Genomic DNA, 23,716 nt, shown 5'->3' with positions numbered 1-23,716 from the left:
TGAGGGACTGCCTGAGAAAATATGACAGCTCTGTTCCAAGAACTTGGACTGATGCCTGGAGTGGGCAGGTTGTCTTATGAGAAAATGTTTGACAGGCTAGATTTGTATTTGTTGGAATTTGGAAGGGTGAGAAGGGACTTGAATGAACCATGAGATCTTGACAGGTTTAAACAGATGGATATGGAGAGGATGTTCCTCTTGTAGGAAATTCTCGAACTAGGATCATTGTTTAAAAATAGGTGCTCATCCATTTAAGACGAGGATGAGGTGAAATTTCTTCTCTGAGGGTAATAGGTGTTTGAAACTTTCTTCCTCAAAAGAGAGTAGAAGCAGGGTCTTTGAATATTTTTAAGACAGAAGTAGATAAACACTTGATAAGCAAGGGGGTGAATGGTTTCAACACACAGACAGAAACGTGAAGTTGAGGTTACAACCAGCAATGATATTATTAAATGGCACAGCACGCTTGAGGGCCCAAGTGACCTACTACTCCTCCTAATTCATTTGCTGGCCAACAAAGAGATATTGAAATTAATTTTAGCTCTCAATCTACAGCCTTGTAGGTGATGACTAATACAAGCAAAGTTTTCTGCTTCTATCATCCTTCCAGGAAGTGAGGTCCAGACCTCACCATTTTATGCTTGAAGTTAATGATTCCTCCTCTCCTCTCTAGTCTATCTCTTAATTACTTTAAATTTACATCAACTGTCTGCTAAGGGAACTTTTCAAGGGCTCTTATAATTCCATACATATACAAGAATACCAGAAAAAAAAGATAATGAAATCTTTTTTGATGCTTAACTAATAATTTAATTACTTAAATGCTTTTTCAGTCAGCTTAAAACATTAATCAATATAACAATGAAATCAATAAATAAGACCCAACAATGCAAATAATTAGGGATTTATATTTATTAAATATCTACAACAACATGATAAAATAAAAGCAGAAAATACCACCAATGCACAACACATGAAAAGTGATTCTGCAATCTGACATTCTGACAGCAATGTATCTCAAGAAATCGTCAGGCATTTACCTAACTTTTCTAGAGATAAACTCCCAGGATGTGCAGCCCCTCAGAGACTGCAACATCACCCTCAACAGCTCAACCTGGAAACATATGTTTGCACAACCTGAAGTTATCTTTGGGACAAATAAAAGAGGCTTCATCCACACTTTCATTCAAACAGGACTAGGTGAAACATAAGTACCTAAAATTATAACGTTCTATCAAAATGAAAAGAAATAATATGATAAGTAGTCAACCTACTTGTTATATAACACTATGTCAGGGAGCCAAAGATGCCGAGATGATATTCTGAGCTTATCGATGCCTTCATATTTTCCTGGATCCCACCTTAACCGATAGTCATTCCATTCCTAGTTGGATAAAATCAATCATAGACCATGGGTGATTAATAGCGTTTCTTTACTTTTTTTTTGTTCATGCTATAACAGAAATAAATTTGGTGAGATCTGGGGTTACCTTCGTCAAATATCATTAAAGACATCTCCCTATAACAAGGAAAAATTGAACCTATTCTGCATTTTCACTTCAGACACTCATTACCAGACTTTAACTAAAATATTAATTGAAGATATATATATATGATCATTAAAAAACTTTCATAAATAACTATACTTAGATGCAAATTAGGGAAATAATTTCTTCCTTCAAGAGTTAGGTTCATCGCATTTTATCAAAGTGCATTTAATTACACCACTATTGGCAGCCATGACTTCTGCAGCCAAGCCCTAAACTCTAGAATTCCCATGTAACAGATTTCTGCCTCTTTCTCCTCCTTTAAGATGCTCTTTGAACCTACCTGCTTAATCAAGCCTTTGGCAATCAGCTCCCCAGTGCTCTCTTTCAACTTCCCTATGTCAAATACACTCCTGGTGCCTTGGATGTTTTACATGTTGAAATAAACTATATATGAGGGATTGTCTGCAACCCCAATTTCCTGTGTGACTCTTAATCTCAGCTTCAGACCCTTATCCTCTCCATCACAAGGACCACTTGCTTCTACCTCTATAACACCACCTATTAGGTAGCAGAAAGATCTCCAGTAAATTCTTTAATTGATGGTGGATAGCGGCTGGGACAGATGGAATAATGGCCATGATATGAAAGTTTCTCATACAAGCCTACCATGACCCTGGGAATGTGAGGCAAATCATGCACTTGAACCAATTCTCATTGACACTGGTATTTATTTCCTTGTTTCATCTAAACCAGCTTCTGTGAATTTGCTATAAACCTTATTATGTGTGGTTTCATAGAAGGATAATTAATTAGTTGTGATCAGCCACATCAACAAATGTGAAGCCAAGGTTTGGGATGAGTTTTTTTCCCTTTATTGCTCCACTTATTTGTTTTGCAATTTATCCAAGTCCTTAAATCAACTTAAAACAATCTGATTTACAACTTAAGCAATGGGCTACTACAAATATTTAATTAAGACATGATTCAATAGCAGAACAAAGCAGCCATCTTTAAAACGTTATCTGTAATTGCCAACTTCTAAAATCTTCTGAATGAGAACTAACTGGGAGGAAGTGCAGGGGGAGGAGTTGATGGTAAAACAAAGTCACTTATCAACTTTGGAAAATATTGAGGCATTCTGCCATTTTGCTTTAAGATTCATTAGCAGTGACCCATGTCTTTTTACCATGTCCTGTATCAAATTAATACAAATGCTACAGACTCTCAGTTGACTCACCTTTTCTATTTATTCATTTGTAACTGATGTCAGGATCAAGTAAATGTATTCTATCAAAGTTCAAATAAGTCATATTCCCTCACACACCACTGCCTCTCCAAGGTCTGAAGATGTAGAACTTGGTGCACTGCGAAGTGGCATTACAGAGATTACATCTGTAATCCCCAGAATGTTAATTATAAAGCAAAATAGAATTTTAAATTTCAAAGGTCTGTGATCCAAGGCCATATTTATACTGTTGTATGAATTCCATCTGTGCTAAAATCTATCTTGAGCATTTGTGACTTCTGTCCATAGCACTCAGGAAACCAGTATCCCATGATCTCCAAGATTTCAATGTTGCAATTACGCAATAAAATCTGTGGTTCAGTAATTAGATTAATCTGCCTAATAACACCCTTCATAGTAATTACTTTCTTTATTAAAGGCCATGAGACATTGTGGGTCTGCGGTTCAATTGACATCAGACAACTGAATCTGTATTCATGTTTAACAGGTGCATATCCACAGACCATGTCTCATGAGGAAAGTAATTAGTATGAAGGCTGTTTTGCACATACTTATGGCACACTTATCAAACTTCTAAACAAGGAATTTGATACAAACCTAATCAACAATATTAGTATTGGTATTGATTTATTATTGTCACATACTGAGGTACAGCAAAAAGCTTGTCTTACAAACCAATCGTACAGGTCAATCTATTACACAGTGCAGTTACATTGACTTAGTACACAGTGCATTGCTGTAGTACAGGTAAAAACAGTAACAGTACAGAGTAAAGTGTCACAACTACAGAGTAAGTGCAGTGCAATAAGTGCAATAGTTATGATAATATTGTTCACAGTGATTTTTAGACTTATCTTGTGAATGAAAGTAATTTATAATTAGCAAATATACAATTCACTATCACAAATAATTATGTATAAGTGCACATACCCCATTTTTTGAAATTATATTTTTAAAACCTCCTTTCCTGGAGGATCTTGCATTATATAGAATTTATCTTCAAACAAAGTCACCTACAAGGCCAAATTTCATTCCTACTGGATTTATCTTTAATAAACGATAGGGAATTAGTGAATATTTTCTGTATTGTATTAATTGTAATGAAAAACATTCAGAATCCTTGAATACATCTTGTGTCAAAGTTAACTTGATTCAAATTCATCATGGGAACTTCTAGCAATTGCCAAACTTTCTATTTATCCTGCTCCCTATCTGTTGTATAATGTGCTGCACACTCTTCCCTGTTTTTGAGACCATAGCTCCAGACTTGCGGCCACTATTCCATCTGTCCCAGCCGTTATCCACCATCAATTAAAGAATTTACTGGAGACCTCTCTGCTACCCAATAGGTGGTGTTATAGAGGTAGAAGCAAGTGGTCCTTGTGATAGAGAGGATAAGGGTCTGAAGCTGAGATTAAGAGTCACACAGGAAATTGAGTTTGCAGACGATCCCTTTTAACTTGACCTGGAGGCCAAAGATACCTTTAATTTTACTGCAGCATTTTCAGAACTGGATCTTGGAAAAACAGTCTGATGAAACAGAAGCAGCTGAAAGATTGAGGGAATTTGTGGACAAGTAGAACTAGGAGCCATTAATATTTATGTGATCTTCAAAATGGGGGCGGCATGGTAGAGTAGCGGTTAGCGCGACGCTATTACAGCGCCAGCGATCGGGGTTCAATTCCCGTCGTTGTCTGTAAGGAGTTTGTACGTTCTCCTGTGTCTGCGTGGGTTTCCTCCGGGTGCTCCGGTTTCCTCCCACATTGCAAAGACGTACGGGAAGGTTAATTTGGGTTTAAAATGGGCGGCGTGGACTCGTTGGGCCGGAAGGGCCTGTTACCACGCTGTAAATAAAAAAAAGTAAATAAAATTTTAAAAAATTTTTTAAAAAAGATATTATCAACTGCAGTTTGAGGAGAAGGATGGGCTCATGAATAACTCCTTGGGAGACTCCACAGGAAAGGTTGAGGAATTAAATAAAGATGCCACAATAGAAGATGCTTTGGTTTCTTTCTGAGCAGGAGCTAATGAATTCACAGAGTCTGTCACAGAGCAGGTGAAAGCTGACATAATCCACCATGTCAAAAGATGCATGATTTTGAGAAGGACACATCACAGTCACAATAACTGAGGAACTAGTAATCTCAGATGGAGTAATGTTGAAGCACTGGCAATGGAACAATCCTGACTGGGAAGTTTGAAAATGGGAATTCTCAGAAAGATACCAAAGATTTTGCACCTAGGCAAGGAGATGAGGCTACTCTGTGCAAACACCAGGGTGTTGAGGGTAGAGTTTCAGTTTTGAAAGGAAAAGTTTGCAATTTTCACCAGTGGTAGAGCCACTGCAAGAAAGTTGGGAGCTCTGCAACTTGCTGGAAACGAGGTTGGCGGTCATGAGGTGAGGTTAAAGGAGACTGAAAATGAGCTTAGACATGGGGTGAGTCGAGATAGAAGACAAATTAGAGATGGTTTAAGGGTTAGGGTAGAATAGGACCTTGGATTTGGCAGTATGGAAGTGGGGATTTGGCAGGCGCAGCCAAATGCGCAATCTTGAGCTTGTTGACAAAGAACTCATGGGTTACTCAGACTTATTGACAGTGTAGATACAGGCAGCAGGAAAGAGTTTACCCTGTGCCTTCAAAGGTTCTGTGTTCTGAATTAACATTTGAGTAAGTTTCCATGCATCATTAATTCACTTTAGTATAGCTGACGTGATATCCATTGTGGGCTCTTGGACACTGTTGATATAATGCAGGGACCCATACCAATTTCTTGCTTCTCCTGTCCAAGTCATCAGTCAGATAGAGTTCATTTCAATGTAACTTTCAGGGTGTATGCATAAACTGTCACCTTCAGAATTGAACTGCTTGATTTTGTCCCATTCATTTCCCTAGCACAGTTCTAGGAAGAAAAGATTCACAATTAAGTCCCTATTTACCATGCAACAGGTTTAATATGGTTCCAGTGTTTTACACATATCATCAATATATTGTGAATAAATAATACAAACCTGGGTTAGCCAAGCATTTGTGGTCATGATCTGTTCCCTCTCATTCTGGAGAAACACAAAAATCTTAATATTTATATCTTAACAAATTTATTCCAAATGTCATACGTCAAGACATGTTCATGCATACTGACAAATGATCCAGGCAAACCGAGAACACTACATTCTTAATTAAATTAATTAGCAGAACGTGTTAATCAAAAGTATTTCATCGAGATTAAGGTCAGAGGGGAAAGATTTAAAGGAGATCTGAGGGGCAAGTTTATCACACAATGGATGGTGGTTACATGGAATGAACCGTCAGAGGAAGTGGTTGAAGCAGGTACAATTGGATAGGTACATGGATTGAAGGATATGGGCCAAATGCAGGCAAATGGGATGAGCTTAGATAGGCATTTTGTTCGGCACGGACAAGTTGAGCCAAATGGCCTGTCTCTGTGCAGTATAATCTATGAATCTATGAGATAATGCTCAAGATGCTAGACTGTGAACTTTAGCATGAGTCTATTGGCCTTTCAGTATTATGAGTCCAGTCATGGTCTAACTGGCACCTCAAATGACAGAGCTTTCAAACCCTATTGTGTTCTGAGGGATGAGGAGAATCTGAAGCAAGCAGCGGGTGCCCCAAGGATCAGTTCTTGGCTTTCAAGTATTTATTATTTATATTAATATCTGAGAGGAGGGGGCAGAATGTAGGTATCTAATTTTATCGATGACATGAAAATAGGAAGGAGGGAGTGCCACGATGAGGATATTAGGACTCTGCAGCTGTATATAGATAGTTGAATGAGTGGGCAAAAACATGGCAAGTGGAGATTAATGTGAAAAAGTGTGAGATTATGCACTTCGGTAAGAGGGATCTAAAGGCAGACTATAATCTAAATAGGGAAAGTTTGCAGATGAGTGAAATAGAGAGTGATCTATGTGTTCGCAAAATGTTAGCAGGAAGGTGCAGCAAGTAGTTAGGAAGGGAAATGGCATATTGATCTTTATTGCAAGAGAGTTTGAATTTAGAAAAAGGGAAATATTGTTTTCATTTTACAGGTATTGCTGATATTTTGGTATCGGTATTAGTTTATTATTGTCACTTGTACCAAGGTACAGTGAAAAACTTGTCTTGCATACCGTTCGTACAGATCAATTCATTACACAGTGCAGATACATTGAGTTAGTGCAGAGTGCATTGAGGTAGTACAGGTAAAAAAAATAACAGCGTACAGAGTAAAGTGTTACAGCCACAGGGTAGTGCATTGCAGGTAGACAATCAGGTGCAAGGTCACAACAAGGTAGATTGTGAGGTCAAGAGTCTATATTGTGAGGTCAAGATATTTTTGATCCCCTTAGGAAACAGTTTACTGTCACTGGAGGCAGTTCAAAAGAAATTCACTAGGATAATTCCTGAGATGACAGGGTTGTCCTATAATGAGCAGCCAAAGAAACTGGATGTGAATTCTTCAGAGTTTAGAAGATCCTACTGAAACTTGTCTCATAAATCTGTCAGTTTTATGAAGAAATAACCAGGAGGATTGATGAGGGCAGGGCAGTGGATACAACGTTCCTTCTATGCAGCACCTTGTCAAAGGCCTTGCTAAAGTCCTACGTGGATTAGTCTGGAAGGTTAGTATGCAAGTTTGGATTGCATGGGATCCAGGGAGAGCTAGCTGAATGGATACATAATTGGCTTGATGGTAAGAAGCAAGTGATAGCGGAAAGTTGTTTTTTGGACTGGAGGCCTGTGACTAGTGGTGTGCACATAGATTTGGGTCCATTATGGATATTTAGATATATATTTATTAGTCACATGTACATCAAAACACACAGTGAAATGCGTCTTTTTGCATTACTAATAATGTGCTGGGGCATCCCGCAGGTGTCGCCACTCTTCCAGCACCAACAATAGCATGCCCTCAATTCCTAACCCGTACGTCTTTGGAATGTGGGAGGAAACCAGAGCACCTGGAGGAAACCCACGCAGACACACGGGGAGAATGTACAGACAGCTGCGGGAATTGAACCCAGGTTGCTGGCACTGTAATAGCATTACGCTAACCGTTACACTACTGTGCTACTGCATATGAACAATTTGGATGAGAATGTAAAAGCATGGTTAGTAAGTTGGTATACGACACTAAAACAGGTGGTATCATAGACAATGAAGGAAGTTATCAAAAATTATAGGGGGATCTTGATCAGCTGGATAAGAGGGCCGAGGCATTCAATTCAGATAAGTGCAAGGTTTGGAAAGTCAAACCAGCATAGGCCGTATCTCAAACAGCGATGAGTCGGAGTACAGGAAGGAGATAGAGAGCTTAGTGGAATGATGTCATGACAACAACCTTTCCCTCAATGTCAACAAAACAAAAGAGCTGGTCATTGACTTCAGGAAAGGGGGTGGTGTACATGCACCTGTCTACATCAATGGTGCTGAGGTCAAGAGGGTTGAGAGCTTCAAGTTCCTGGGAGTGAACATCACCAACAGCCTGTCCTGGTCAAATCATGCAGATGCCATGGACAAGAAAGCTCACCAGTGCCTCTACTTCCTCAGGAGGCTAAAGAAATTTGGTTTGTCCCCTTTGACTCTCACCAACTTTTACCGATGCACCATAGAAAGCATCCTACCTGGATGTATCACAGCTTGGTATGGCAACTGCTCTGCCCAGGACAGCAAGAAACTGCAGAGACTTGTGGACACAGCCCAGCGCATCACGGACACCAGCCTCCCCACCTTGGACTCTGTCTTTACCTCTCGTTGTCTTGGTGAAGCAGCCAGCATAATCAAAGACCCCACCCACCCGGGACATTCTCTCTTCTCTCCTCTTCCATTGGGTAGAAGATACAGGTGCCTGAGGGCACGTACCACCAGACTTAAGGACAGCTTCTACCCCACTGTGATAAGACTATTGAACGGTTCCTTTATACAATGAGATGGACTATGACCTCACGATCTACCTTGTTGTGACCTTGCACCTTATTGCACTGCACTTTCTCTGTAGCTGTGACACTTTACTCTGTACTGTTATTGTTTTTACCTGTACTGCATCAATGCACTCTGTACTAACTCAATGTAACTGCACTGTGGAATGAATTGACCTGTACGATTGGTTTGTAAGACAAGCTTTTCACTGTACCTCGGTACAAGTGACAATAATAAACCAATACCAATACCAATACTTATACAGTACATGGTCGAACCCTGGGGAGTAAAACAGAGGGACTTAGGAGTACAAGTACATAGTTCTCTGAAAGTGGCATAACAGGTAGACAAGGTGGTGAAGAAAACATTTGGCACACTGGCCTTCATCACTCAGGGCACTGAATACAGGAACAACAAACAACCTGCTGGAGGAACTCAACAAGTCGAGCAGCATCTTGGGGGAGGTGGGGGGGGGGGGGGTGAAGGTTAGAAGGAGGGTAGAGTTGGGAGACATGATAGAAGGAGGCAGACCAAAAAAGGAAGAAAAGGAAGAAGATGGAGCAGGAGGGAGGTGGGGAGGGTGAAGGTGGAGACAGCTGCTGGAGGGTGATAAACGGGAATACAAAGGCTACCAGTGCTGGAATCTGATAAGTAAGTAAATACGGTGATAATGGGAACCATTAGGGGAGAGGTGAAATGCAGATGGAGCCAGAACCAGGTTGGGGAGGGGGGGTGGAGAGATCTGGTGGGTGAAATGTATGGGTAGTAGGTGGATTGAACCACGAGGCGGTGCGCATGGAAATGGGTGATGGGGGTGGGGGAAAGGGGACAAAAATATGAAGACCGGAGGAGAATTGGAAGGATAGAAAGAGTGGGGGAAATGGAGGTGAGGATTACCTGAAATTAGAAAATGTAATGTTCATACCATTGGGTTGTAGACTATCCAGGAGGAATATGAGGTGTTGTTCCTCTAGTTTGCATTGGGCCTCATCCTGGTAGTGGAGAAGGTCGAGGATGAACAGTTCTGTGTGGGAACGGGAAGGGGAATTGAAATGGCATGTAATTGGGAGCTCAGGACGGCCACTGCAGACAGAGCACAGTTGCTCTGCAAATCGGAAACCGACCTTCCTCCTTTTTTGTCTGCCTCCATCTATCATGTCTTCCAACTCCACCTCTGCCCCTCCCCTACCTGGCTCGATCTGCCCATTGTCTTTTCACAACCCTTCAACTGCACCACCCCCCCCCAACCCCCCACCCCACCTGTCCACCAATCACCTGTGACCTGGGTCATACCACTCCCATTGTCCTCTATACTAGCTACTTCTCCTCTCCATTCTCAATCCTGATGCAGGGTTTTGACCAAAAACATTGACAATTTGTTTCCCCCCAAGATGCTGCTCAACCTGCTGAGTTCCTCCAGCAGATTGTTTGTTGTTCCACATTCTAGCATTTGCAGTCTCTCTTCTCTCCTGAGTTGGGATGTTATGTTGCAGTTTGGTAAACTGGTTAAATTAAATTGGCAAATTGGTTTATTATTGTCACATGTATCGAGGTACAGTGAAAATCTTGTCTTGCATACTGTAATCAGATCAATTCATTACAACAGTGCATTGAGGTAGTATGAAGTAAAATCAATAACACATTGCAGAATAAAGTGTTACAGTACAGAGAAAGTGCAGCGCAGATGGACAATAAGGTCCAAGGTCACAATGAGGTAGATTATGAGGTCAAGAGTCCATCTTATTGTACTAGGGAACCATTCAATAGTCTTATAACAGTGGGATAGAAGCTGTCCTTGAGCCTGGTGGTACATGTTTTCAGGCTTTTCTACCTTCTGCCTGACATGAAGGGTGAGAAGAGATAATGTCCGAGATCGGTCGGATCTTTGATTATGCTTTACTGAGGCAGTGAGAAGTGTAGACAGAGTCCATGGAGGTGAGGCAGTTGTACAAGAAGTTGGTGAGGCTGCATCTACAGTATTTGGTTATCCTGTTATAAGAAAAACATCATTAAACTGGAAAGAAGACAAAGAATATTTATGAGAATGTTGCCAGTACTTGACGGCCTGAGTTATAGGAAGATGTTGGGCAGGCTAGGACTTTATTCCTTGGAGCATAGCAGACTGAGGGGTGACATCATAGAAGTGTATAAAATCATGAGGGGCATAGATAGGGTGAATGCAAATAGTCATTTTCCCAGGGAAAGGGAATCAAAAACTAGAGGGCATAGGTTTACGGTGAGATAGGAGAGATTTAAAAGGGACTTGAGGGGCAACTTCTTCACCCAGAGAGCAGTGCATATATGGAACGGGTTGCCAGAAGAAGTGGTTGAGGCAAGTACACTAACACATTTTAAAAGGCATTTGGACAGTTACCTGGATAGGAAATGATTAGAAGGATATGGAACAAATGCAGGCAAATGGAATGAGCTCAGACAGGCTTCATGGTCGGCATGGATGAGTTGGGCCTGCTTCTATGCTGTATTACTTTATGACTCATAAGATCCTCAGGGGGCATGACAGGGTCAATGTTGAAATGTTTCTACTGGTGGGAGAGTCTGAGACAAGGGGGCATAACTACAAGATTAGGGGGTAGTCATTTAAAACTGAGATGCAAAGGAATTCCTTCTCGCAGACAATGGTGAATCTGTGGAGCTCTCTACCTTGGAGAGTTCTGGAAGCTAATTCATTGGGGCTATTTTAAGTGGGAGTTGATAACTTTTTGAAAGATCATGGAATTGAGGGCAGAAGAGGAGATGAGACCTAGGGAAGATCCACTGTGATCATATTGAATTGCAGGGCAGGCTTGAGGGGTCTACTCCTGCCCCTGTCTTCTTATGTTCCTTTGCTCATAACATCAGCTCTTTTTTTATAGTTATCATTCTATTCCACTGCTCATTTCTAAAGTTGTTAAGAGTCATGGTCTGACTTGCACTGAGGTTGAGGTTTTGCTGTACAATGGAATATATAAAGATGAGTGAAGACACATGCGTAAAGTTATACTTTTTCTATTGGTTTAACATTTCTCCGTTGTTTTTGCAGATCAAGGAATTGGCATTTTGGTCAGTGTCATCACAGAACAGTTTGGTTCTCTCAGTGATCAACTGTATTCATGTTAAGAAATTTTTGCTTGTCTCAATCCTAAATGTCTGACTCCTCTTCCTGAGATTATGCACCCTACTTCTAGACTCTCCAGTCGGGGGAGACATTCTCACAGCTACTCTATCCAGCTCTCTAAGGATATTATACATTACAAGTTGCTCATCTCTTATCTATCTAAACTCCAAAGAAATAGGGCCATTCTGCTCAATTTCTCCTCACTAAACCCTTTTTTTCCATTCTCTCTGAGGCAAGTACAACTTTGCAGGTAAGGAGACCAAGTCTGGTCAAAATACTCCAGGTATTTTTAAAAATTTCCACAGCAAGAATTGTTGCTCATGCTCCAAACCCTTTGCAGTAAAGACTAATACAGCATTTACAGTCCCATACTCTGCAAGTTTGATTCATGAAGTTGACCTGAACTCATAAATACTGGCAACATTCTCCTCCATCTGCACTGAACATCCTCACAAAGTTCAGTGTCAATTTGCACCTCAATTAGATTGTTTCAAATAAAGTAGTGTGTACTCACCACACTTATTAGCTGTGAGAGGGACACCTTTATTGCAATGGTTACTATATCAGTGCTATTCTTTGCAGGTCTGATGAGCCTATTATAGCGATCAGCATGTAAGAGGTAATTAGCTAAGCGTTCCTCTGTATTCGGAGGTAGAGTACCTGAAAGCAAGAAAACAAAATAGACATATTAACTTTTAACTTGTTTCCTTTATTTTGATTTATGATGTAATTATGGTACAGTCTTTCAGTGATAGAGATCAGAACAATTTTTCAGATTTAGTTTCTAGAACTTTCTTTCCTAGTTCAACTGGAGCAGGGTAATCACAATGTACAGGCTTCCCAGTTTTTCTGAACTATTTCCCCTATCCCCCTGCAAGGTTTAATAAGACCCTCAAAGTATTCATGTGACATGCTACGCCTCACACCAATCATCTGAATGCTTACACTGAGTCAAACATCCAAGCTACAGGATCAGGCTATCAGTCGCAAGGCTAAAAGCACCTAAATTTAATTTGCATAAAATCTTTGCAGTCGACACAGTTCAAAAACTTTATCAGATCTCACAAGAGAGTGCAATGTTTTTTTTTAATTCTCTGCACTACCCATTCGTATACTGACTATTTTTATCCAGGAAGAAAAACAAAAAAGTTTAATGCCTTGAGTTGAGATATATATATATATACACACATATACATATATATATATATATATATATCTATATATATATCTCTCATTGGCAAATTTACTTCAATCATAGATAGGTCTTGGGACTTTCTGGTGAGTTTCACTGAATGGGAGCCTAGAAGAGGCACATTTGCAAATTGTTAGTTCATAATTGATTGGCTAATTAGTGAGTTAACAGCAGCCAATAAAAAGAAAATAGGGTCAACCAGAGAGGCCATTTTGGAGTGGTCAGTGTTAAAGTGGGGAACTGAGGCTTGGGTGTGAAGAGGCAGAGTAAATGGTCCAGGTGATGGGAGTGTGCACAGCTCTTTTAAAAAAAAGGCTTCAGTGAGAAGGTACAGGTAAGGTTTTTATTTTGTTTTCTATAAATCCTTAGTCCTTAATTCAGTGTAGGCAGAATGGTCATTAGAGCAGTGGAATACTCCTCCTGTAAGATGTGGGAAGTCATGGAACCTTGTGGTCTCCCTGATGACCACATCTGTGGGAAGTGTACCCAACTGCAGCTCCTGACAGACCAGGACAAGGAACTGGAACTGGAGCTGGATATACTCGGGACCATTTGGGAGGGTGAAAACATCATAAATACCACTTTTATTGAAGTGGTCACATGCAAGGTACAGGCTTCAGATAGGTGACTGCCAGGAGAAGTAAGGGGAGTAAGCAGTCAGTGCAGGCTTCCCCTGTAGCCATACCCCTCAGCAACAAGTATCCCACTTTGGACACTGCTGGGGGGATAACCTTTCAGAGTGCAGCAATCAGGTCAGTGGCATTGTGGCCGGCTCTGAGGCTCAGCAGGAAAGGGTAAAGTCAGGCAGAGCAATAGTGGTAGGAGACTTAATAGTTAGGGGAACAGACAGGAGATTCTGTGGCTGTAAAAGAGACACCAGACTGGTATGTTGCCTCCCAGGTGCTAGGGTTGAGGATCTCAGAGCAGCTGCAGAATCATCTCAAGGGGGAGGATGAGCAGCTGGAAGTCGTGGTGCACATTAGCACCAATGACATGAGTAGAAAGGGGGAAGGGGTCCTGCACAGGCTGAAGAGCAGGAACTCAAAGGTAGTAATCTCTGGATTACTCCCAGTGCCATGTGCTAGTCAGGGCAGGAATAGGATGATAGAACAGATAAATGAGTGGCTGAGGAATTAATTCAGGGGGCAGGGTTTCAGGTTCTTGGACAATTGGAACCCCTTCTGGGGCAGGGGTGACCAGTACGAGAGAGATGGGTTGCACCTCAGCTGGAGGGGAGTCAATATCCTGGAGGTTCACTAGTACTACTCAGGAGGGTTTAAACTAGTTTCCCAGGGGGCTGGGAACCAGAGCACTGGGTCAGAAAGTGGAGGGATTGGGAGGATGGTAGCTGTCAGGGCCAGTAAAAATGTTTGGAACCAAAGTAATAGACATACTGGGATGGATAAGTTAAAGGGTGATGAACTTAAAGCATGGATCGGTACATGGAACTATGATGTTGTGGCCATAACACAAACTTGGTTGAGAAACAGACAAAAATGGGTACTTAATGTTCCAGGGTCTCTACCTTTTAGAAAGAGGAGGATTTTTTTTAAAAAGGGGTGGGGGTAGGAGTTGTGCTATTAATCAGGGACAATATCATGGATGCACTCAAGGAACATTATGGAGGGCTCATCCACTGTCTATATGGGTAGAAATCAAAAAAGGCAAGTGCAATCACTCTGATGGGATTGTACTACAGACCCCTCAAGAGCCATTGGGACATTGAGGAACAGATACACAGGCAGATTAGGGAAAAGTGTAAAAACAGGGTTGAAGTACGGGACTTGAACTTCCCTAATATAAACTGGGATCTCCTTAGTGTGAGGGGTATAGATGAGGCAGAATTTAAGCTCATCAAGAAGGGTTTGTGTCAATATGGAGCTAGTCCAACAAGAAGAGGGCCATACTAGACCTGGTGTTGGGTAATGAGCCTGGCCAGGTGACCCCCCCCCCCCCCCCACTTCAGTGGGAGAACTGTAGTCACAACTCTAGTTTTAAGATGGGTATAGATAAAGATAAGTAAGGACCTTGTGGGAGAGTATTAAATTGGAGCAGGGCAAATTACAAGAGTATTAGGCACGAATGGGGGAGAATTAATTGGGAATAGCTTTTTGGGCAAGTCCACATCTGACATGTGGAAAGTGCTTAAAGACCAACTGCACAGAATACAGGACAGGTATGTTCCAGTGAGAAGGATGGCAAGGTCAGGGAACCTTGTATGTCAAGAGAGGTAGTCAATCAAAAGGAAACAAGGCTTAGGAAACTAAGATCAAACAGAGCCCTTGAGGATTATAAAGAAGCTAGAGAAGAACTCAATTAGGAAAGCCAGGAGGGGCCAAGAAAAGTCCTTGGCAAGTAGGATTAAAGAACCCCAAGGCATTCCATACATTAAGAGGATAACTAGGGAGTGGGTAGGACCACTCAAGGATAAAGGAGGGAACATATGCTTGGAAGTGGAGAATGTGAGTGAGGTCCAAAATGAGTACTTTGCATCAGTATTTACCAAGGAGAAGGATGTGCAGGATAGGGAGATTAGAGCATGCTAATATGCTAGGGCATTTTGGGATAAAGAAAGGTAATGTTAGGCCTCAAAGAATATTATGATGGATAAGTCCCCAGGGCCTGATGGGATATACCCCAGATTATTGAGAAGCAAGAGGTGAGATTGCTGGGGCCTTGACCAATATCTTTGTCCTCTCTCGCCACAGGTGAGGTCTGAGGACTGGCAATTAGCTAATGTAGTTCCATTATTCTAGAAGGGAAACAGGGATAATCCTGGAAACTATAGACCGGTGAGTCTTGCATCAGTGGTAGGGAAGTTACTGGAGAGGATTCTTAGGGATAGGATTTATGAGCACTTGGAAAATTGTGGCCTAATTAGGGACAGTAGGCAGGACAGTCTGTCAGCAGGGCAAGCCATGTCTTACTAACTTGATCAAGTATTTTTGAGGAGGTGATGAGGGTGATTGATGAAGGTAGAGCTGTGGATATTGTCCACATGGATTTTGTAAGGCATTTGACAAGATGCCTCATGGGAGGCTCATCCAGAAGATTAAGATGCATGGTATCTACAGTGAATTGGTTGTTTGGATTCAGAATTGGCTTGCCCATAGGAGATGGAGGATAGTGGTCAATGGGGCTTATTCTGGCTGGAGATCTGTGCATATAGATAGCCAGGTCCCAGTATGGATCCCTGCAGAACAGTAGTCACAGACCTCCAGCCAGAGTAAGTTTCATCGACTAGTAAATTTGCAGATGTGAAGATTGGTGGTGTTGTGGACAGTGTAGAAGACAACTGGCAAGGGATACAGTGAGATATAGATCAGTTGCAGATATGGGTGCAGAAATGGCAGATGGAGTTTAACATGGCTAAATGTGGAAGTGTTGCACCTTGGGAGATCAATGTAAAGAGCCAGTATACTGTTAATGGCAAGACCCTTAAGTGTTGATTAGCAGAGGGATCTTGGGGTCCAAGTTCATAACTCCCTGAAAGTGGCTAGGTTGATAAGGTGGTAAAGAAGGCATCTGGCATGCTTGCCTTTATTAGTCAAGGCACTGAATTCAAGATTCAGGAATTTGTGATGCAGCTTCATAAAACTCTAGTTAGGCTGAATCTGCATTCATTGCATTCAGTTCTGGCCAGCCCATTATAGGAAGGATGTCAAAGCTTTGGAGAGGATGCAGAAAAGGTTTACCAGGTAACTGCCTGGATTAGAGGGCATGTGCTACAGGGAGAAGTTGGACAAACTTGGGTCGTTTTCTCTAGAGCAGCAGAGCTGAGGGGAGATCTGATAGAGGTTTATAAGATTGAGAGGCATAGAATAGACAGCCAGTATCTTTTCCCAGTGTTGAAATGTATAATACTAGAGGGCATGCATTTAAGGTGAGAGGGGCAAGTTTCTTTTTAGTGATGGGTGCCTGGAATGTGTTGCCAGGGTTGGTGGTGGAGGCAAATGCAATAGGTCTGCTCAAGAGGCTCTTAAATAGGTACATGAATGTGTGGGGAAACAGAAGGATATGGACATGTAGGCAGAAGGGATTAGTTTAGTTTGGCATTTGATTACTAACTTAATTAGTTTGACAGAACATTGTGGGCTGAAAGGCCTGTTCCTGTGCTGTACTGTTCTATAGCTGTAACAAACTAAAGGAATCTTTCATGGAGGCTCTCTGCTTGGTTTGGAGTAGATGTTTCTTCTCCTATGCACTCTCTCAGTATCAAGGCTGATTTGCTCCCACCTGTCTGTGAGGGGGGGGGGGGCAGGGTGATTTTGAAGTGACTGATGAGGCTATTGTGGGATTTGAAGTCTTTCACAGATGAGACAGGTAGTAGCTGACAGGACAGGTGGCTGGGAAGTTTGAGGTGATGAACTCCTTCCACCAATTATGCAGGGATTCTACATTCCAGGTGCACTGTCTTGAGCATTCAGTAGTCATGAGCCAGAGTGGGAACATGGCACTTCAAGGAAGCTTTGAGCACATCCTTGAATCATTTTCTCTATCTGCCTGAAAACCACCTCCGATACAGAGCATTTGTTTTGTGAGTTGTCAGGCGTATAAACAACATTGCCTGCCCAACATAACCATCTGATTCCAACTAGTGTCAGTGCTTAGATGCTGGTCTGAGGGGAGACTGAAGTTTATTCTTCTAGAGAATTAAGTATTTTTTCCCAATGCCTTGAGGTACCTTCTGTTGGTGGTCAAGGTCTCAGAAGCATAGAAATGTGGGGATCATTGCCCAGTCAACCACCTTTGGGCAGCCTAATTTGGGGGGGCAGTAGATGCACAGGAACACCACCACCTTCAGGTTCCCTACCAAGTCACACAACATCTTGACCTGGAAATATATTGCTGGCCCTTTATCATCACCAAGTTCTGGGACTTCAGCTATCCAAGAAGGCACAATCCACAATCCCAGTTAGAGATGGGCAATAACTGCTGGCCTTGCTAGTGGTGTTCAGATCTTATTGAATGGAAAAAACAGTAAATTTAAATAGTGTATTGCTTCTCTGCTCTTCCTACCAAAGGGGATAAATTCACATTTTCATTATACACCATTTGCCAAATTTTTGCCTACACACAACCTTTTGGGGTGCTTTTGCACTCTGTTCCAACTTGCTTTCCCACCTATCTCTCTATCATCAACAAACCTGGCTGATGATGCATTTGGTCTCTTTAATTAGGTCATTAATGTGACTTAAGTTGTTAAAGCTGGGGGCCAGAATGATCCCTGTGGCATCACAGCAGATGTAGCTTACTAACAGAAAATGACTCATTTATTCCAATCTTCTAGCCATGTCAATATTACCCTTACTGCCATGAGCTCTTAAATGTTGTAACCTTGCATGTACCAAGTGCAGCACATGGTGTTGAATTGATTTTTACTCAGCATCATATTTTGTCTCTTTAATGACCATTAAGTTTAGTTCAGGTAGCATATTTAAAATACAATATCTATAAAAATTATCAGTCACCAAAACTGCTGATTAAAAATATACTAGCTGACAGCTATACTGGCAAGATTTTATGAATGTGACAGTTTATTTGACACTTAATATTACTGAACCAAGCACTCAGGCCACAGTTTGTCAGAGCTCTTAGTGTTTGTAAGACCATAAATGTTTTGAGTTGGTCCTCAGATGTTCTAAAGAGCATGCGGAAAAGCCTAACTAGAATGGTTTGAGGACTAAGGATTTCAGCAGTAAGATTAGACTGAAGAAGCTGGTGTTTTTCTCTTTGGAGAGAAAAAGATTGAGATTTAGTGAAGGTGTATGAGAAGGGTAAATAGAGTGAAACTGTCTCCATTCCTTGACAGTTCAAGGACTAGAGAACAGTTAAAAGTGAAGGGTAAAAGATGAAGTAAGAAACAAAAAGGTGAAGGAACTCAGGTCAGACAGCATCTGTGCAGCGCAATGGACAGTTGATGTTTTAGTTTGAGACCCTTCATCTGGACTAAAGACACTGGAGATAGGAGGGATATGAAGAATAAAGCTTATTCTGCAGAGAGTAATTATGATCTAGGACTGGCTGCCTATTGGCATGGTGGAAATTGAGGGAAAACAATCTAGTGCTACAAGAAAAGAGTGAGGAGATGGGATTGCTTTGAGGAGTTAATGCAGACAAGGTAATGTGGCCAAATTACCTTCTGAATCTGTTTATTGCTGAATCCTGTCAGCTGAATTGTATAACCTACTTCTCAGCCTACACAAAATTAAAAGCAAATTACTGCTTAAATAAAAACATGCTTGCTTGTAAATATTAAGCACTTCAAATTTTAATTTGTGAAAATTAAGATGAAGTGCTCTTTTTGCTATTTTGAGGCAAAAAAATTAAAATGTACAGTCTTACAGTTGTATAAGACAAGCAAATTAATTATACTGCTAGCTGTGAATACATTCTCCTGGGGGCATAAGTACACTTGTATTCATGAACCAATCTTCATTCAGCAGCACAATTTAAGTTCAAGTTTTAATATTAGTGATATGTTTAATTAATCTCGATGCCTTTTTACCCTAAATTAATGACTGAATGAAGAATGTTGATCTTAAATGAGCCCCATTTTCTCAATTGAGATGAGACTGCAGATGCTGGAATGTGGAGCAAAACAAGATGTTGGAGGAACTCAGGTCAGGCAGCATCGATGGAGAGAAATGGACAGTGGACATTTGGGGTTGAGATCCTTCAGGACAACAATAAAGATGAAGCGTCCAGATGAAAGGTCTTGATCTGAAACATCAACTGTCCATTTCCCTCTATACATGCGCCTGACCTGCTGAGTTCCTCCAGTATTGTTTTTTGGCTCACTTTCTCAATACTTGGATTCACTTTTTTTTTACCAGACACACAAATTTTACAAACTTGGCAAGAGAACTAGCTGATTTTAGTTGAACTGGTAACAGAAACGCAAATAAAATCCTGTGGCTTCTCAATCTTTCTACCAAAATGGAACAGTGTCCAGATCAAAACATCATTTTTGCTTAAATTTATGGAAAAGGTGATAGTATTTAATATTAGAAAATAAATTAGGTCCTTAAGTTATATGGTTAAATGCTGACTAGTGTACTTGGAGTATGGTGTAAGAACTGGATCAGACTTCTGAACCATTGATCAAACATTTGATTTCAAATCCCACCTATGGAGTTCAAGTATTTACATTTAAGGGATTAAATAAATGTGTGTGTGGGGGGAGTCTGGTTTAAGTAACGGTACTGTAATTGCCATTAAAACCCCATCCGCTTCACTAATGCCTATCAGGGAAGGAAATCTGCCGGCGATCTATATGTGACTTGACACCCACCAACCTCCCTGCTTCCTCTGTTCAGCGGCAATTAGGGATGGGCAATAAAGGCCGGTATTGCCGGCGATGTCCAAACCCTTTGAACGAATAACTAAACTGGAAATTCCGTCCTGTTGTTTCAGCGGAGGGTCAGATTGTTTTAAGTAAATGTGTAGGAGTGAGGTGTGTCAACTTGTGCAAGAGCCCACGGGGCTGTGTCAGTACTTTCGGTTAGAAATGTTTGTAGACCTATTATAATACCCTTGCTGCCATTCACAACATTCAAGTTTTCTAGAAAGGTCCACTGAAATAGCCCGTCGTGAAAGGTGAGAAGTATTTAAGAGGGCGTGCTGCCTGCAGAAATGGTTCCCTAGGAAAGCGTTACTGCAACATGTGGCTACAGTGCCGAATGTGCAAACCTTTTAAGCAGCGCACCCGGACTCCGAGTAAACAGTCGGCGCTTTCTCTTGGTCCCTCCGAAATAACCAGCTGGCAGAACAGATTCTGCGAATGCACAACTGTTCAAGCCGGTCGACAACGCAATGCAAAATAGTCCGGCGACTGGCGTGAATGCTGCAGTTAAACCACTATAAATACTCCCAGAGCTCAGCTCATGGGGCTCCTTTCCGTTTCTTTGGGATCAGATTTTGTCCATATCTGGTTAAGTTCATCCCGGTGCATAACCACGGAAAGGAAGGTTTGTACTTACTTTTGCATACGAGAAATAGCAGGGAGACTGTCAACGTAAGTAGCATGGTCTTGGCGCTTGGATCCCCTCCTGGCTCGCCCGGGCGAGGACGGGAAACGGGGCGTGTAGCCGTGGACAGCCGGAGCGGGCCACCTCGCTGCTCTCGCTTCCTTTGATCCACACTCAGCAAAGGCAGAAGGCGAGAGCCCGGATCAGCGAGCACGGAATGGGGAGGGGAGATTGTGGAGAGGGGGAGGAGGGAAGGGAAAGCGAGTGAGAGAAGGGGGAGGAAGGAGAGAGGGAGTAGAAGGGCTACTTCAATTAGACTGGATGACTTTAGGTGATGAGGACAGGTTTTCTGGCGGACGGATGGACACAATAAAACCCCACCTTCCTGTGGTTATAAATAGCTGCAGGCTGCCCGCTGTGATACCCGCTCTGGCTCTACCCATCAGTATTACATGTCCTACTCCGCACCTGACCATTCCAATACCTCCCATAAACTTCTCCAAAACCCTGCACAGTCATCAATCCACCGACCCTGTAGTTGGTGAGGGGCACAGGCTCCTGGTCCGACAACGCCACCTCTTCAAAGTTGTCATGAAAATGAAAAAGACTGCAGAATCTGGAAATCTGAAACAAAACTGAAAATGCTAGGGAAAGAAAACTCAGCAGGTCAGGCAGGAGGGAGAAACAATCACTGTTTCGGGTCTGTAAACCTTCATTAGAACTGCGAAAGAGATGGTTTTCGGTAGGAGAGGAGGTGGGGGAGGGATGTACAGAACAAGGGGAGTGACACGAGATTTTGCAGATGCTGGAAGTCTGGACCAACACACACAAAATGCTGGAGGAACTCAGCAAGTCAGACAGCATGTATGGAGGGAAGTGAACAATTGACGTCTTGGGCTGAGACCCTTCAGGACTGGAATGGAAGAGGGCAGAAGCCAGAATAAGAAGGGGGGGGGGGGGAGAGGAGGAGGAGCACAAGCTGACAGGCAATAGGTGAATCCAAGTGAGGGGGGAAAGTAGGAATGATGTGAGGTGATAGGTGGAAGAGGCAAAGGGCTGAAGAAGATGGAATCTGATAGGAGAGGACATTAGGCCATGGAATAAAGGGAAGGAGGTGGGGAACCAGAGGGAGGAAGGTATGGGTGAGGGGCAGGTTGTGAGGGTGGGGGGGAAGAAGGGGTAAAAGGGCCATAAGAGAAAACTGAAGGGGGGGAGGGAAATGGGGAGAAGTTAGAGAAATCGATATTGAAGCTGTCAGGTTGGAGACCACCAAGACAGAATGAGGTATTGTTCCTCTAAACTGTTTAGTCTCAATTTGGCAGTAGAGGAGGCTGTGGAAAGACATGTCAGTGTGGGAGTGGGAAATGGAATTAAAATGGCTGGCCACCAGGAGATTCTGGCTGGTACGATGGATAGAGTGAAGGCGCTCAACAAAGCGATTTTTTTTCCCCCAATCAGCGTCGGGTCCCACCGATGTAGAGGCCACCGCACCGGGAGCACCGGATTCAATAAATGACACCAATGGATTCACATGTACTGGACTGCCTCACCTGGAAGGCCTGTTTGGGCCCCTGAATGGTGGTGAGGGAGGAAGTGTAGGGGCAGGTGTGACACTTAGCACAGGTGCAGATATAAGTGCCTGGAGGGGGGGGTCGGTGGGGAGGGATGAGCGGACAAGGGAGCTGTGGAGAGAGCGACCCCCGCGGAGAGGGGAAGGGAGAGGAAGATGTGCCTGGTGCTGGGATCCCGTTGGAGGTGGTGGAAGTTGCAGAGAATGATGTGTTGGATGCGGAGGCTCGTGGGGTGGTAGGTGAGGATAAGGGGAACCCTATCCCTGTTATGTCTGGGGGTGGGGGGAATTGGGTGAGGGCAGATGTGTGGGAAATGGAGGAGATGTGGCTGAGGGCAGCATTGATGGTGGTGGAAGGGAAACCCTATTTACTGAAAAAGATCTCGGATATCCTGGAACGGAAAGCCTCATCGTGAGAACACATGCGACGGAGGGACTGGGAGAAGTGGATGGCAGCCTTGCAAGTGACTGGGTGGGAAGAGGTGTAGTCAAGGTAACTGTGGGAGTCAGTGGGTTTGTAAAAGATGTTGGTGAATAATCTGTCTCTGGAAATGGAGAGAGAGTGAGCGATCCAGAAAGGGGAGAGAGGTATCGGAGATGGACGATGTAAATTTGAGGGCAGGGTGGAAGTTTGGGGCAAAGTTGATGAAATTGACGCTCAGCACGGGGCCAGGAAGCAGCCCCAATGCAGTCGTCAATGTAGTGGAGAAAGAGTTGGGGAGTGTTACTGGTGTTGGATTGGAACATGGACTGTTCCACGTAGCCAATGAAAAGGCAGGAATAGCGAGGGCCCATGGCTACATCTTTAGTTTGGAGAAAGTGGGAGGAGCCAAAAGAGAAGTTGTTGAGGGTGAGTACCAGTGCTGCCAGACAGGAGGGTGGATGGAGGGGAACTGGTTGGGTCTGTTATCAAGAAAGAAGTGGAGCCTTGAGGTCTTCCTGATGGGGCATAGAAGTGTACAGGGGCTTGATGTCCATTGTGAAAAGGAGGTGGTCAGGGCCATGGAACTGAAAGTTGTTGAAGTGGTGGAGGGTATGTGAAGTGTCACGGATGTAGGTGGGATCGGACTGCACCGAGGGGGACAAGATGGAGTTGAGATACGTGGACAGGAATTCAGTGGGGCAGGAACAGGTGGAAACAGTTGGCCTATCGGGGCAGTTAGGTTTGTGGATCTTGGGTAGGAGGTAGAACCAGGCAGTGCAGGGTAGGGG

The 23,716-nt window shown here is 42.7% G+C and overlaps 1 protein-coding gene across 3 annotated transcripts in view; it reads right to left on the bottom strand.

The window, feature by feature from the left end:
* LOC127572448 (neuronal acetylcholine receptor subunit beta-2-like) overlaps nucleotides 1-21,207 on the bottom strand; it is a 38,010-nt gene extending 16,803 nt beyond the window's left edge. For all 3 annotated transcript variants that reach the window (XR_007956633.1, XM_052019720.1, XM_052019721.1), the window contains exons 1-4: nucleotides 20,947-21,207; nucleotides 12,287-12,432; nucleotides 5,747-5,791; nucleotides 1,275-1,384 (exon numbers count right to left, since the gene is read on the bottom strand). Coding sequence is in view for 2 of the 3 variants with exons in the window: in XM_052019720.1 (XP_051875680.1) it covers nucleotides 1,275-1,384; nucleotides 5,747-5,791; nucleotides 12,287-12,432; nucleotides 20,947-20,992 (347 nt within the window). In the remaining variant the exon portion in view is untranslated. The remainder of the gene's footprint in view (nucleotides 1-1,274; nucleotides 1,385-5,746; nucleotides 5,792-12,286; nucleotides 12,433-20,946) is intronic.
* Nucleotides 21,208-23,716: the final 2,509 nt, after the last annotated feature.

This window comes from Pristis pectinata, chromosome 7 (assembly GCF_009764475.1).
Source record: "Pristis pectinata isolate sPriPec2 chromosome 7, sPriPec2.1.pri, whole genome shotgun sequence".
In the NCBI taxonomy this organism is placed as follows: domain Eukaryota; kingdom Metazoa; phylum Chordata; class Chondrichthyes; order Rhinopristiformes; family Pristidae; genus Pristis; species Pristis pectinata.
Note: the sequence above shows the minus strand (reverse complement) of the source record. Positions and strands in the feature narration are given on the sequence as shown.